The 15,943-nt window shown below is 44.6% G+C and overlaps 1 protein-coding gene across 2 annotated transcripts in view; it reads left to right on the forward strand.

Annotated features, from left to right (window-relative positions):
- The window catches only part of PCYT1B (phosphate cytidylyltransferase 1B, choline), a 123,158-nt gene that overhangs the window by 18,063 nt on the left and 89,152 nt on the right, over positions 1 to 15,943 (forward strand). The window contains exon 1 of one of the 2 annotated variants that reach the window (XM_082718248.1): positions 9,750 to 10,133. The exons of the other annotated variant lie outside the window; for it this stretch is intronic. Within the exon in view, the coding sequence (XP_082574374.1) occupies positions 10,017 to 10,133 (117 nt within the window). The 5' untranslated portion in view covers positions 9,750 to 10,016. Of the gene's footprint in view, positions 1 to 9,749; positions 10,134 to 15,943 lie in introns of those variants that run through there. 2 annotated transcript variants of the gene reach the window in all.

A 15,943-nucleotide genomic window follows, 5' to 3' on the forward strand; every position in this document is an offset into this window, starting at 1 on the left:
TTATTTTTCTTTGGAAGTGTTCTTACCTCATGCTTGCTTACTTACTTACTGAAGAGTACTTATTCTTGGAGCAAGAATGGGCTTCCGTGGCAGCACACGGACTGCATGTAGTCCCTGTTGAGCGCTACTACTGAGTCATTCCACAGAGCCCCTCCCCTGGCACTTAAATAGAGTAGGTTTAAAATGATTGCTTTCGGGGCACTTGGGTGGCTCAGTCCGTTGAGTGTCCGACTTTTATTTTATTTTATTTATTTGACAGAGAAAGACAGATCACAAGTAGGCAGAGAGGCAGGCAGTGTGTGTGTGGGTGCCGGGGAAGCAAGCTCCCTGCTGAGTAGAGAGCCTGATGTGGGGCTCGATCCCAGGACCCTCAGATCATGACCTGAGCCGAAGGCAGAGGCTTAACCATCTGAGCCACCCAGGCTCGCCTCGTTCTGTATTTTTTAATGTCCTGCTGCTGCAGTCCAGGCCAAAAGGGGCAGAATCTCTTGGGGGTAGGGGGACGAGGCTTCTGTGGTTTCGAAAGCTCCCCAGGTGATTGTCACGTGCAGCCAAGGCCAAGAATTTTGAGAGGTGAAGCAGAGAGGATGAGAAACTTGATTAAGATGTGAAATGAAACCCCTCAAGTGTCAGGCTCTCCTTTTTTCAAGAATAAGAGAGTGGATATACTTGTAGGCTATTGTTGGAAAGATCGTTTCTGGCCCACACCCCCTGATATTATTCGGAGATTAACATTTCGCCTCCAGAGAAGATGATCTGGTGAGTCTGCTCCTGTTTGTATGCTGGAGCAAGAACCCACCTGATGCTACTCCGGGAAAGATTTATTCGAGCATGTGGCGACATCAACTTGAGTGAGTGTTTCCTGATGCCATCCTGCACTGGCACCTGCGGAATAAGTCAAATATGAGATTTATAGGGGCTTGATAAAAGGTTTTATCTACGAGGTTGTATCATTAACTGTCAAACTAACTGAAAAGCTTTCAACATGAAGGCTATCCAAGGAGAGCAAAGTGAGCAGAGCGTGGGAAATGTTGAGCGACAGACGCGGCATACGATGAACAGGGGCTTTAAAGTCCAGTAGGCCTGAGTTTGAAACTCAGCTCTGCCAAGCTCTGTGACCTTGGGGAAATTACTTAACCTCTCTGTGCACGGATTCTTACCTGCAAACCTGGCAGAGTGCCTGTGCCTGACACAAAGCAGGGTTTTACCAATGACTGTTTTAAAATTATAGGCAACATATTGTTCCAATATCCGGAGATGAGATACTCACGATACTCCTGAGTTCCTCATGCTAAGGAACGTGCAGTAGGCAGACTAATGCACCCCCCGCCCCGCCCCGAGATGTCTACATCCTAATTCCCAGAACCCAGGAACCTATAACGTCTTACTTGACTCGGCAAAAGGGATTTTGCAGATGTGATGAAGTTAAAGATGTCGAGATACAAGAGATTATCCCGGATCATCCAAATGCCCAGTGTAATCACAAGGGTCCTTTCAAGTGAGAGGAGCAGGCAGGGAAGGGAGAGATGTGACTGTGGCCAAGGTGGCCGCTGATGCAGTTGCTGGCTCATGAGACGGAAGGAAGTGGGCAGGGAGCCAAGGGATGCAGGCAGCTCTAGAAGTTGGAGGAGAGACCCACCTCAGACTTCTGACCCCCCAGATGAAGATAATATATTTGTGTTGTTTCAAGCCACAACTTTTGTGGTAAATTGTTATAAGGAGCAATAAGAAACTAATACAGAAGATGAAACCAAGTCTCTCTCTCTCTCTCTTTGAAGATTTTAAATAATCTCTACACCCAACGTGGGGCTTGAACTCACAACCCTGAGGTCAGGCTGCTCACGCTCTACCGACAGAGCCAGTCAGGTGCCCCCGAGACCGCCACCTCAACTAAATCTCTCTTTGGGCTTTCAAAGATTCTGGGGACAGATTTTACAAGATGAAGATCTTACTCTTGAGTCCATGCCATTCGAAATCAGTTAGTTAAAAAGTCTGAGGATTTTTAAATCCTCAGATGATGATTTGCTTGTGAGTGGGTTTCTCCATTCTGGCCTCAGATGGCTTTGCTGACTCACGTGCCAGTCAAGCACATTTGTGTCACAGTTGCAAGGCCCGGGGTCAGTTCTCAGGACCCTGCAGTATTTGCTGCTGTATTGGGAAACTGTCTGGTGGCAAAGCAAGAAGGAAGGAAACTGGTTTTCAACCTATCAATAGCCAAGAAAGAAAGTCGGCTCTTTAGGCGTATCAGAAGCGGTGTAAATCTGGTCAACTATTCTGGAAGACAATCTTCCAATTCTGGAAGATAATAGTATCAAAAAACATGTACAAAAAAGCCTTGAAAATTCAAGTACCCTGACTCAGCAATTCTATTTGTAGGAAAATATATGGGACAACTGCATTAGTATGCATATCCTTCACCTGCTTAAAAAAATTCTTCCACGGTTCCCATAATTACTTATAGGATAACACTTGGGGAGACTGACAGGGGATTACAGTAGGTAATTATTTCTGACAGGTGTTTGTACTGGCCGTAGCTTGGTCTAGACTTGAACCTGTGTTAGATTAACCTTGATGGTTGCTGAGCCACCTTTGTTAAATTTGATCTTTTCCATGATAATCACTGAAACAGTGATTGTGACTAACACTTCCAATGTTAAGTCAGTGTCTGCCCTTGAACGTTTATTACAAACTATCAGCCAATTTTGTGGCTTAAATTTAAAAATTTTTATGTGTAATTGAGCCATTAAGTGGTGAAAATTAGCCATATTTTCCCGTAGCCAGTGACATTCAGATAATATGTTTGGCATGCAAAAGTTGTGAATCCAAATTATGCTCAAATCCAAGTGAGGAATCTTTATTCATTTTTTCCCCCTGCTGTATGTGTTTCAGTCATATGTCTGGACCCAAACCCCACCAAAGAGAGACCAAAATTTACACAATATTCTTGAGTGTGACGGTGGCTGCAATTGGAGTTTTGATTAAACTGCGCTACATGTGTGATTATTACTTGTAAACAGATGATTAGATATTAATTAGACAATAAGTGATTGTAAAGCACTTAGAAAATAAAAGTGTTTATAAATACCACTAAGTAATAGCAACAATAATTCTTTACTGACTACACAGCTGCTAATGTCAATAAGAATGATTTATTCCAGCTAAGGGCAACTTTAATTTATGCAAAAAGCTGCTATCATATCTGTTTTGCTAGAGCAAAACCAAATGTACTATACTTATAGCTGATTTTATCATCAGCATTTAGATAAATACATCTCACATAGGTAAAAACAACTTACCTCTTCTAGGACATTCTCAAACACAGGCACAGCCATTGTGGCATGGTGTCTTTGAACGCTAAGAAATGGAGCCCGTGGGTGGCTCAGTGGGTTAAGCGTCTGCCTTCAGCTCAGCTCATGATCCCTGGGTCCTGGGATTGAGTCCCACATCAGGCTCCCTGCTGACAGAGAGCCTGCTTCTCCCTCTGCCCCTCACCCTGTTCATGCTTTCTCTCCCTCTCTCTCTTGCAAAAATAAACAAATGAAATCTTTATTTTAAATAAGAAAGAAATGGAGCTATGACTTATGTCCAATATCGATTTCTTTTCAATGTAAGATATGAAATGACATTTTGTTAGTGACATCTGCATTTTTATGTCACGCTGGGTCTGTGCAGTTGTTCTCCAGCATCTGAAAACTGTGCTTAGACTCAACACATTTTGGTCAAATGAATGAGCAGAAGTTAATTCTTTTTTGGTTATGATAGAAGCCAGAAAAAAAAAAAGAAAATCCATGTTAAGAAGAAAATCAAGCACTTTCATTTGATCTTTTTGATTTTGTTTTTTAAAAAATAAGTTTTGAGTGGCACCTGGGTGGCTCAGTTGGTTGGGTAGCTACCTTTGACTCCAGTCATAATCCCAGAGTCCTGGGATGGAGCCCCAAGTCAAGTTCCCTGCTCAGTGGGGAGTCTGCTTGTCCTCTCCCTCTGCCTCTTCCCTTGCTCATACGCTCTCTCAATATGTAAAAGCTTTAAGAAAAATAAGTTTTGAAGCCATGAGTACTTTTTATGTCTATTATTCTTTTCCCAAATGGCTCATATAGGTCCTGGACCAGGATCAGCCTGGGGCCTGGACCACGGGTAAATCAGACAATGCCTCCATGTTTATTTTCTCTCCTATGTAAATGCAAGCACCTACAGTGAGTCCAGTTCCATGGTTTTGGAGATAGGAAATGAACTGAATGAATATAAGTGAAGAGTGCTTCACGTCACATGAATTCAATAGAAAAAACAGTGAAGGGGCTGTTTGGGATAACGAAATATGCGTGAGATAGCCCAGCAGCCTTGTTAACGAAGCAAATATAACTAGATCGGAAAGCGAGGCAGTGTAGTTTGGTGGAAAACAGGGTTGAACTCAAGAGACCTGGATTCAAGTGACAGTTGGGCCCCTTACTGTGTGACCTTACTCGAGACACTTAACCTCTCTGATTCTGCTTGCTCATTTGAAAATATTAAAACCTGTCCATCTTGGAGTGTTATTATGATTCAATTCAATGTGTAAACGTACCAAGTGAGAGGTAAAATGCTTTACACTGAAAAACATTTTTATCACCATAATTTTCCTGAAGTAGGCGAAGATTTATGCATGGGCATAAGCCACATGTGGGAAACTGGGGAAGTATCTCAAACTAGAGCCATAAAAGTGACAAAATTCCATAGAACGTAATAATGGTTTCCAGGAAACGCTAAATTCTGTCAACTTTACCTTGCTTTTTCAATCTCCTTTCTTACTTTGTAATTAATTCCTTATTTGGTATATCTGAAGCAGTGAGAAAAAATGAGTGAGAAAGAGGAAGGAAAGATGGAAGAAGTAGTGGAGACAGGATCGACGGTAAGGAGGAAGGATTTGGAAAGAAGGAGGTTTATTTGACACAGAGAGAGAGATCACAAGTAGGCAGAGAGGCAGGCAGAGAGAGAGGAGGAAGCAGGCTCCCCACCAAGCAGAGAGCCAGACCTGGGGCTCGATCCCAAGACCCTGAGACCATGACCTGAGCTGAAGGCAGAGGCTTCAACCCACTGAGCCACCCAGGCGCTCCTACAAATAGCATTCTTGATAAATATTAAGAGTAGTATCATCTATGTAGGAGCATACAAACTGTAACTAAATTTTAAATTAGGAATATGGGTGGAGCTAATATTTTCTCTACAATGGATATAAAATTTCTAGCACACTGGCTTGATTAAATATTGAAAAATAAAATGGAAGAAAAAGGTATTTTTAAAGAGGAAAAAGCTTAAATGTAATGCCTACTTTAAAAAATAGGCTAATAGACATTTACATGGGATGTTATGGCACATTTGTATCCATAGGAGGATATAAAAGATATTTTGCTGTAAGAAATAGAAATTAACACTGTATGATGGGACACTGAACTAGTCTTAATTGGAGATCTCCCAGAAGCAGACCCTGAGACAAAAGATTCATGTTCAGGTAGTTCATCTGGGGAATGAGTCCAGGCAACAGCCACAAGAGAGTGGGCAAGGGAGACAAGGAAAGGCAGGCAGGCAATGGAGGGCGTACTGTCAAGCCAGCTACCATGGCGGCAATTGGAACTTAATCCCACCAGGGAGCCATGGGAGTCCATGCAGAACATAGGATTTGGTCCTTCCACTTGAAGGCCAAGACCACTGGGGTGTTTATACTTTCATTCCTGTCAGTCACTGGCCAAGAGCTCTTAGGACTGTGGGCTGCTGAATTTCTGCCCCTCAGCCCTGCCTCCTTGGTGCTGTTGGGCGGGGGAGGGGGCATGACCCCCAGGGCCAGAGAAAGCCCTCGGACAGAGAGATGAAGTTGCTGGCCGTTGTGGCCCGTGATGAGGCCTGGGGGGATCCAGCTCAGACAGCTTCTGCTCTGAAGAGATAAGTTTAGTTCTTCCCTGCAGATCTTTGGGAATAGTGTTTTCAATGATTTGATGTTGTTGAAGTGACAAACGCGACAGATGCTGGCAGGAAGAATGTCATTTGTAGGTCTCTTCCAAGCTGATGGGAAGATCCCTATGGCTTGGTTTCCTCGTCTGCAAACGTGGGGCGGGGAGGGGGCACTATTCATATCTGATTAGGTGTTGTGGGGCTTATAAGCAGCCCATGATAAGTATGGGGCATAGTGCTAAGAATGTAAGGGGTACCTGATAAATGGTAGAAATAAAGATGAGAGTGCTTGGGAGGGGCAGCCCTGATCTGACAAGGTCTCACCGAAGCCACGCCCTGCTTACAGAGGGAACAAGACTCAGGAACGCTGTCCCCAAATGCTCCCTGGAGATTTTTTGAACAGCCCGCCTCCAACACATTCCCTCTATTTCTACTAACTGGAGATAGGACACCACCAGCTTTGTCTGTCCCTCTCAGCTTTCTCGTTTCCTCTCACTGAGTCCCTTCCCTGCCTCTTGGTATTTGCTAGCACGCTAACGTCTATCTGCTTCACCCCGACCCCACACCCAGCCCTTCACAACTGTTTTCCTAACTATAGGGTAATATATGCTCATCTTTTAAACACTTGTTATAGGTAGGAAAATATAAAAACAAAAGCAATTTTGCCCGTAATTCCACACATCTTGGTGTATTTCCCTCCAGTACATGCTTTATCTAAGCATGTACATAGACCATAATTGAGATCATTTTTTTGGTATCATATTCTGTGGCATGCTTTTCCCACCTGACATATGTTATCATGTTCCCATAGCATTAGACTTTCTTCGAAAACATGACCACTAATGACAGTATAATACTAAATGGATGTTTTTAACCATCACTCCTATTGCTGCAAGTTGTCAATTTTTTTAGCCTGTTATAATTCATTCTGCATTAAGCATCTTTGTACACAATTATTTGAGTGCTTCTCTGAGTATTGCTTTGGGGATAAGTTCCCAAGCAAAATTCCTAGGTTAAAGGGCACGAATGTTCTAAAGGCTTGTTACCTTGTACTGACAAATATCCTGCATGGAGGGTTTTTTAAGATTTTATTTATTTATTTGGCAGACAGAAATCACAAGTAGGCAGAGAGGCAGGCAGAGAGAGGGGAGGAGGAAGCAGGCTCCCTGCTGAGCAGAGAGCCCAATGTAGGACTCGATCCCAGGACCCTGAGATCATGACCTGAGCTGAAGGCAGAGGGGCAACCCACTGAGCCACCCAGGCGCCCCTTACATGGAGTTTTTTAACAGTGTTAACACATGTATCGATTTGTGTAACCATTACCATATCAGGATAGGGAACACTACTATCACCCCAATAACTTTCCTTCTGTCATCCCTTGATAATCAACCCCTCCCCCTTGGCATAACCCCAAGAGGGTTATGGGATACTTGATTCCATACTGTGGAATTAACTGGTCATTCTCAGCTAATCACCTTAATAGCATTAGAAAGCCTCCAAGTTAAAATAACTCCCGCAAGGACCCCACTAGACTCCGGGATTCTGCTAAATGGGGAGGTGAACAGGTGAGCTTCCCATTCTAGCGAAGGAATTAGAGGACCAATTAGGAACCAAGCTGGCAGCTCAGTGGTCCAGAACCCAGCGGGGTTTAGGGGATTAAGGGCTTTCCAATGGGACTGTGTGGCTCTAGACAGTGGCTCTCAAACTTTAGTATATGGCAGAGTGCCTCCAAAACCCAGAGATTTTATTGAAACACAGATTCCTGGTCTCCACTGCCTGAGTTTTCTGATTCAGTAGATCTGGGGTGGGGAATAAGAATTTCTGACAAGTCCCTAGGGCTGCTGTTGCTACTCCTTTGGGGACCACACTTGGAGAACTGCCGCTGTAAGACAAAGATAATACTGAGATTAGATGAACAATATTATGCCCATATCACCCAGCATGGTGGAAAAGTCTCCTGAAAGTATTGCACGGTTTGTCTCTTTCAAGTTGAAGGACTTATTAGAGCTAAACTTGCAGCTTGAGGTGTTTTGTGTTTCCAGGAGGGCAGACAGGGCAGTCAGGAAAGGGTAGGAAGTGGGTCGGATGTTCCCTTTTCAGATGACCCAGTGTCACTGGAATTCTTGCAGTATTGGAGCTCTCCTTAAGCATAGGTGATAACGGTGTCATCAAGTGACATCGTTCTCATTTAAAGTGCCGGGATCTGTAAATGTCAAACTGTAAATCTATGCTGCAGAATCCTTTTTGTTTTTAAGGCTAGCTGTCTTTGCTTATTTGAGGAGTAATAAAAATGAAGCCCCTTATATTAGTATACCCCATTCTAATTTACAAAGTGCTTTCACATAGTATTTATTTGATCTCCCAAATTCCGTGAGGGAGGCAGGGCAGTATTTTTCTTTCACCCTTTGGACTACTGGCTCTCCAGGTATGGTCCTTGGACCTGCAGCATTAGTATCACCTCTGCAGAACTTGTTAGAAATGCAATCGCAGGCCCCACCCGAGACCTATAGAATCAGGACTTGAGGGGCCAATAATTTGCATTTCCAACAAGCTCCCAGCTGATGCCGATGTTGCTGCTGCTGGTCCTGTACCACACTTGGATGAAAACAACTGCTATATATTAAAACGAAAGATCTAGAAGCCCAGGGACTTAAGAGGACTCCTACCAAGGTGATTTTTCTGTGCTACTACATTTGCTACATCCTGGCTCCTCCCCCATGTCCCCTGCAAATCTTTCCAATCCCCACAACTCTGCTTTTGAGTTTGAGGTCCCAACAATTACTCTAAATGGCAGTTTCCTCACCTGTGAAATGGAGATAATATAGGATTGACTTCTTTGGGTTCCAGTGAGGATAAAACAAAATTTGGGTAAAGATACTTAGCACTGTGCTGGTGCTTAATAAATTCTAATAGTTACCATGAGTTTTATTAATGTTACCGGAAGTGTGATATTTCACTGGAATGAATAGATTAGTAAGTTCTTTCAGTGTGTTTCTTCAGAGTACCCCTCTTAAAATGGGACTATCCGTGGATGATTTAGACATTAAGGCACATCTGGAATGTTTCTGTGACCGCCGTGAGCTTTTGGCTGAGAGCAGGGTGCTTAGGAAATAGAACTCACGAGCAGGGGAGCAGAGGAATAAGAGACCAGTTAATGGAACAGTGCATTGAAAGGCAGACAACGGCAACAAGAGGTCATTGAGGAAACGCAGAAGCGGGGAGAGGGAGAGAAGTGTCTGAGGGAGGAAGCAACTGGGAGGGCAGTCAGAGGTGGGAGGCAGGTTGTAAGAGAATCTACCTCCTTCAAAATTCCTCCCAGGGTAGCCCAAGGGGTAGGTTCTGGGGCTGCACCAGGCCTGGGACGGGGTGGGGGAGGACGAGGGCTGTCAGTGCTCTTGTTGTAGTCAAGGGGATGAACACTCAGGTGCCCACAATAAATGCCCTGAGAGGCCTTCCGAGGCTAGCCGACAATTGAGGGCACAGGGAGTTGGGGCCCAAATGTTGATTTGTCTTCAGGGTGATTCCTATTCAGCAAAATTCTGACTATAGCACATCAAACTCTCATGCCAGGGAGGTGGTCCTTTAGTGCAGGTCTGTTATGTTCTTCGTCTATTTGCCCCGGACTCCTCAGGAAGCGGTTTTATCTTATCTGGGTAGTGCAGCGCGGGTTCCACGCCCCGCGTGGACAGGGACCTTTGCAACTGAATTAAACAGAAGAAACAAAAGCAGCAAGTTCGGGCCCCGTGGGCACGGCCGGCCAGCCAATGGGGCCCGGCCGCTCCCCGGCGGAGTGGTACTATGATGACAGTAGCCAACCAGCGCGCTCCATGCAAATGAGGTACTGTATCCCGCACCCGCCGCTCTAGTGCCGTCTGGTTGTTATAGTGATAAACTGAGGCCTTGCCTTTTGGCTTTTTCGGAGAAGGAAACGGGTGGGGGACTCGGGGGGTTAACCTCTTCCCCCAGGGAAGACAGAAAGAAGGGGCGAAGAAGGGGGATGGGTGAAGAAGAGAAAAATACGTGACAAAGAAAACATTCTCTGCCTGGGAGGAGACTCACAGAGGGTGTAGAGCTGGAGGGAGCATTCGCTGGCCATGCCAGTACTTACCACTGATGCTGAGTCAGAAACAGGTATCCCAAAATCCCTTTCCAATGAGCCTCCCTCAGAAACCATGGAGGAAATAGAGCACACATGCCCACAGCCTCGACTGGTAAGTAAAGACAAAGGATGCAAATGTTATGCTTGGCTATGGCACAAAAGAGTTCCTTATGCGCCTGCAGCCGGCGAGGAAAATGATGCTTGGAGGATTTTCATGTAAATGAGAATGGAGCTACTGCCTAATCCTTCTCAGCTGTTTATACTTAGCTTCTATACCGGGGCGCTGCTCTCAGCTTACAAAGCATTATTGTATTGGCTGGGTAGGAAACGGGCTGCTTGGGCTATGCTGTTTTTCTGCCTTGGGAGGAGGGGATGGCCTTTTTCCTTTTAGGTGTGTTCTCGTCCGAAGGTAAAAATCTTACAGTGCGTTTTTAAAAATGGTATTCTCTTCGCAAAGCTTGAGACGAGTCCGTTGCTAAGTTCTAAATTCTAGCTGAGAAATGATTTGGTGCCCAACTCATTTTGGTGCCCAGTGCCAATTTTGGAAAAACGAAAACGATAAGGAAGCCAAACTTCCCCGATTCGTCTGAAAATTTCAAAATGAATAAGTAAAAGAGTCCCTCGGTGATGTATTCAGAAATAAGGCGCCTTTTGAATGAATCCAAACATTTCCGGACCGTGCGGGGACGGTTTGTCTTCAGGTAGTGGGAACCCAGGGGAAGCGACATTGACTACTTAGAAAGGGCTTGTATGCCTTTAATAACGAAAGTGTGGAGACGGGGCACTCAGAGCTTCCTTCCGTCTCAGTGACTGGTATCCCAAATTTGATCCGTTTCTCAGCCACTGGGCATGATTATTTAAGCAGGCGTGGAAGATGGTTCTCAACGACCTCAGCGTATATCCTCAAGGAATCAAACACACCAGATGAGGGGTGGGTTCTCTGTGGCCTGAAGTCTTGGGAAACTTGGGAGAGACCTCCCTTTGCACCCTCAAGTCAAAGTGGCAGCTAGTTAGGGCTATCCTTTTTGTAACAATTCCCCCAGTTAAGAGGTGCCATGTTTTGATTGGCTGTGGAGTTTGACCCTGGGAAGAGGCTTTTAAAAGTATTTAGTGATGTAGCATTTTCTTTCAACTCCCTGAATGAGAGCTCAGATTCCAAGGCTGGCCCACCATGCAACTGCTGTTTCTTCATAAGCGTTACAAAGGTTCAAAGGCAGACTTAGAACAACTTCCCAAAACATGAAAACGAATTTATATTAAAGTGCTGTGGGCTTTTCACTGTTTTTATTTTATAAAATATATCTTCTTCAGGCAGTTTAACATGAACTTCTCTCTAGCACCCAAGCCACTTACAGAATGGTGTGTGTGTGTGTGTGTGTGTGTGTGTGCGCACGCGGTTCAAATTTGCATCACATACCATCCCAACACGTAAAGGGCAGAGGAGAGAGAGGCAGCATCAGTTCCAGCTTGTGCATTTGTCTCTCCTGCCCACCCCTTTTCCTTCCTTTTTCGCCTTTTAACTATTCTGCCCCTTGTTTGCTTCTGCCCCAAGAGGGTCAGCAGAGGAAATCAAGAGAAGGAAGACCGTTGAAGTACCTTGCACTCTGACTTGTGACATCTCATCCTGGACATGACTCTAAAGAACCCTGAAAAGCTGGCAGTGTTACACCTCCAAGTCCCCGCTGTTCTAGAAATGAGAAAACTGAGGTTCAGAGCGGGTACGCAACTTCCCTAGAGTCATGTTGCTTCCAAGGGTTAGAGCTGCGGTTTGGACCCAGAGGTCTACACCCGCCAAGTGGAAGATCTTTCCCTGCAGCACACTCTGCAGTGGGGTACATTCCCTTCCCATCTTTTATGAAAGCCTAACTTAAAGTAGGAGTGTGTGTGTACAAAAGTCGAACTGTGAAAGCGATGGCTTCCATGTACATTTGATGAAAACTTTCCATGTTGTCCATCATTATCACGGTCTACTGAAATTTTGCTGCTTATATAGGGACTGTAGCCAATTTATAAACCCTTACTCAATTTTTAGAATCACCTTTTCTCAGCCAACTTTATCACTGTAGGGGTATATTCTAAATTTAGTTATACACTTCGGGACATGACTTTCCTTTGCTAATGATTTGTCTTGAATAACGCACATGCTACCTACTTAGTAAGAAAAGTTGATGGAGAGAGTGACAAGTGAAAATCTTAAGTAGCATTTCTTTTTATGGTTTTTAGTAGTTCCTGTTGATCTTTAGCTTTGCTAATACCTTCACATTTCAGATTGGATAAATTCTTTGTTTCTCCCACCTCCCACCCATGTTGCTCAGAGTCACGCGTGGGTTACTGCCCCGTAGCCATTAGCCCGTGTGGCTGATGAGTTCCAAAGTTACTTAAAGTTCATGAGAGACTCAACAGATATATCCCTTCAGAGGACAGGCTCCGTTTCGCACTTGTTATCAAAGTGGAGTTCATATGGTTTAGAGGAAACAGGATTCAATGATAAAACGTTAAAAAAAAAAAAAAAAGAGTAGCAGTTGCCAAAATGGATCTCATTGTATTCGCTGTGGCATGCACTGGCTCTCCAGACTGTGACTTTACCTGGGGAGAGCAAAACGGAAACTTCTGGGTATATAAAGGGCCATTAAGCTTCACTGCAAGTGTGGAATGTGAACTTATGTGCTGATTGTCATTGTCTGGGTACAAGTTTTATTTAAGTCTCAGCAGTTGTGTCAAATGCCCCTTTCGTGATGAACTGTGCTCTCTTTTAAGCTTGGCACTTGGAAAGGCGTGTACAGTGGCTCTCTCTCTACGTGCATTTGCCTATATATTTTCAGCTAAGGTTGTTTGTTGTGATCCTAACTTGCGTGTTGATCGAGTACCTACTACTTGCTGAGTCCTCAAATGGTTTGTGACCTAGGGATTCTAGAAGAGACTGACACATAAACAGACACTTTGTCTATGAGTTGATATGGACACCATGTGCTCAGAGGTGTGTTAGCAGGTACAGTCAGGGCAGAAAGGAGTGTGCTGACCTCCTTGTGAGTCAAAGTTTGCTTGGGGGATGTGGATTGGAAACCTATCCATTCATCAGTGTATCTCTGGTCTCTGATATGGAGCCTGGGATAGCCCTTTAAGGAATTGAAGCGGGAAGCGGGCATGCATAAATAAGCAGGGTTTGGAAGCAATCTATATTTTAGATCCTTGTAACTAGCAAATTGATAAGGACATTGAGGATGCATTGTAATCATGTTCAAGGAGAAATTTTTCCTGAAAGGACTACTTCTAGTTTTTCCACCTGCCTTATTTTTCATTGGAAAGAAAATGTCAGAAAGGAGAGGAGTAAATAGAATTAAGTAACACTGGTAAAGAAATTAGAAAAGAGGGCTCCTGGGTGGCTCAGCCGGTTAAGTGTCTGCCTTTGGCTCGGGTCATGATCCCAGGGTCCTGGGATTGGGCCCCACGTCAGGCTCCCTGCCCAGTGGGGAGTCTGCTTGTCCCTCTTCTCCTGCTTATGCATGCTCTCTCTCTTGCTCTGCTCTCTCTCTCAAATAAATAAATAAAATCTTTTAAAAAATGAATTCGGGCTCCTGGGTGGCTTAGTGGGTCAAGCATCTTCATGATCCCAGAGTCCTGAGATCGGGCCCCACATTGGGCTCCCTGCTCAGCAGAGAGCCTGCTTCTCCCTCTCCCTCTGCTTGCTGCTCTGTCTACTTGTGCTCTCTCTCTCTCTCCCTGTCCAATAAATAAATAAAATCTTAAAAAAATAAGAAAGAAATTAGAAAAGAAATGACAGAAAACTACCTAGGTTTTCTAATAAAGCTTTTATCTTAGGATGTAATCTAATACCCTTAGTACTTTACCATGGTGTTCATGTTTGGGATGTTTCTGAGACCTCTTCTTTCTTTCTTTCTTTCTTTTTTTTTTTTTTAAAGATTTTTCTTTATTCAACAGACAGAGATCACAAGTAGGCAGAGAGGCAGGCAGAGAGAAGAGGAAGCAGGCTCCCTGCTGTGCGGAGAGCCCGATGCAGGGCTCAATTCCAGGACCCCGAGATCATGACCTGAGCCAAAGGCAGAGGCTTTAACCCACTGAGCCACCCAGGCACCCCGAGACCTCTTCTTTCCATTGTTAAAGTACTTATTCTTGATTCTTGACTTGTTACCCCTTCTTTTCTCTTTACTTGCTTAAACATGATGCAAGGTGACTCCTAAGCTTCTCTGCCAAGAAGAGAAGCTGAGTGGCCATGGGCAGTATGAGGTAAGAGCACTCAGGAGACCCAGTTCCTGAGGGATGAGGGCACTCTGTGGGCAAGGACAGCGTCCTCATACCGCCCCAACTCTCAGATTGTGCTAGACAAATCCTCTGGGCCCAGCAGATACCCCATAAACCCTCTCTAACATGGCCCAGCCACCCTGGCAACCGTCTGCTTATGGATTTGGTTAATGACCTTGTCAGATTCTTCTAGGAGCGCCGTGTGTTTTGGGAAGGAAGTTGTAATTCTAACTTGCAGTGGTCACTTCCGTGAAGATGGATGTACCACCGATCAACTGAGAAGGCCTTGGAAATAAAAAAGCGCTCGTTCGATATGCCCCGTTAGCAGGAGTTCATTCCAGGCTTTACTTCAAAATGGAGCAGAGCCAAGAGACTGCTGTTGTGCAGAAGGTGCATTATGTCAGTTGGGAGGTAGGACGTGTACCCGCTACCGTAGCTCAGGAAGATGGCTGGATTTCCAGAGACGTCAGTGGCTTCCTTTACTAGTATCACCATCTATTTAACCTCTCAGGGCAGCATGTATTTTAAAAGGGAAATACTTAATGTACTGTGTTGGTGGAAAAAAAACCGTGAGTTTCCTTGGGCATTGACTGGTCAACTGGAATTCTGCCCAAGGTTATTATTAGAGCTCTTCCTGTTGGTCTCACTCCAAATGCAACTTCCATTTCTTGCAGATCAATACCAGTCAGGCGTATGGAGCATGGAATCAGCGAATTGGTTTCTTCTATTCTTTTAAGTTTGTTCTGTCACCATCCCTCCAATACCCCCCCCCCCACAATTTGCCTGATGCTGAAGTCCTTACGGAGGAGAGAAATCTAAATCAGTAAAAAGATGGGGAGGTTCTTCGTTTCACTTTGGTGATTGCGGGTACAGCAACGAGAAGGGTGGGTGTGTCTTCATGCAGGCAGTGCGGAGGATTGAAAGCTTTCAGTGATGTGGGACTTTGGTACCTGAGAGAAAGCTCAGTCCCCTCTCAGCAGGACCCAGGTAGCCAGCTGGTGAGCGACTTGCATGTACAGCAATGCCTCAGGGGCTGTGGGGAGGAATGAAAGAAGTAATCCACCCTCCCTGCCCCGGAAAATCATTCCTATACAACAGAAGACCGTAGTTTGGTATGTGGAAACCTGCCAGGATGCTGGAATCCCTTGTAAGCGGGGTTTTTTGTTGTTGTTCTTTGTTTGTTTTTGTAAATTTGACTTTTTTTGGTAAATTTGACTTTAATGTGTTGAACTTCACACAACTTTTAAACTATATCTTATCCATTGAGCTCAAGTACCTCCCAGCAGGAAAGACTCCAGTCATGTGACCCCCAGGTTGAGACAAATCCCTGTATTTGAAGAAAAGATGTAACTTGCTGATCCAAAAACAGTTTTGGGCATGGAAGGGATCAGTTTGCTTCTGAGGGGATCTGAAGTCTCCTTTGTATGGGCACACTCCAGCCTCTAGATCAGTGTTGTCCAGTAGAATACAATATAATTGACAATTTTCTAGCAGCCATGGTTTAATAAGTTTAAAAAGGTGAAATTTATTTTATTTTATTTTTTAAAGATTTAATTTATTTATTTGACAGACAGAGATCACAAGTAGGCAGAGAGGCAGGCAGAGAAAGAGAAGGGGAAGCAGGCTCCCTGGCTGAGCAGAGAGCCCGATGCGGGGCTTGAT

Source organism: Mustela nivalis (genome assembly GCF_964662115.1).
Source record: "Mustela nivalis genome assembly, chromosome: X".
Taxonomy (NCBI): Eukaryota; Metazoa; Chordata; class Mammalia; order Carnivora; family Mustelidae; genus Mustela; species Mustela nivalis.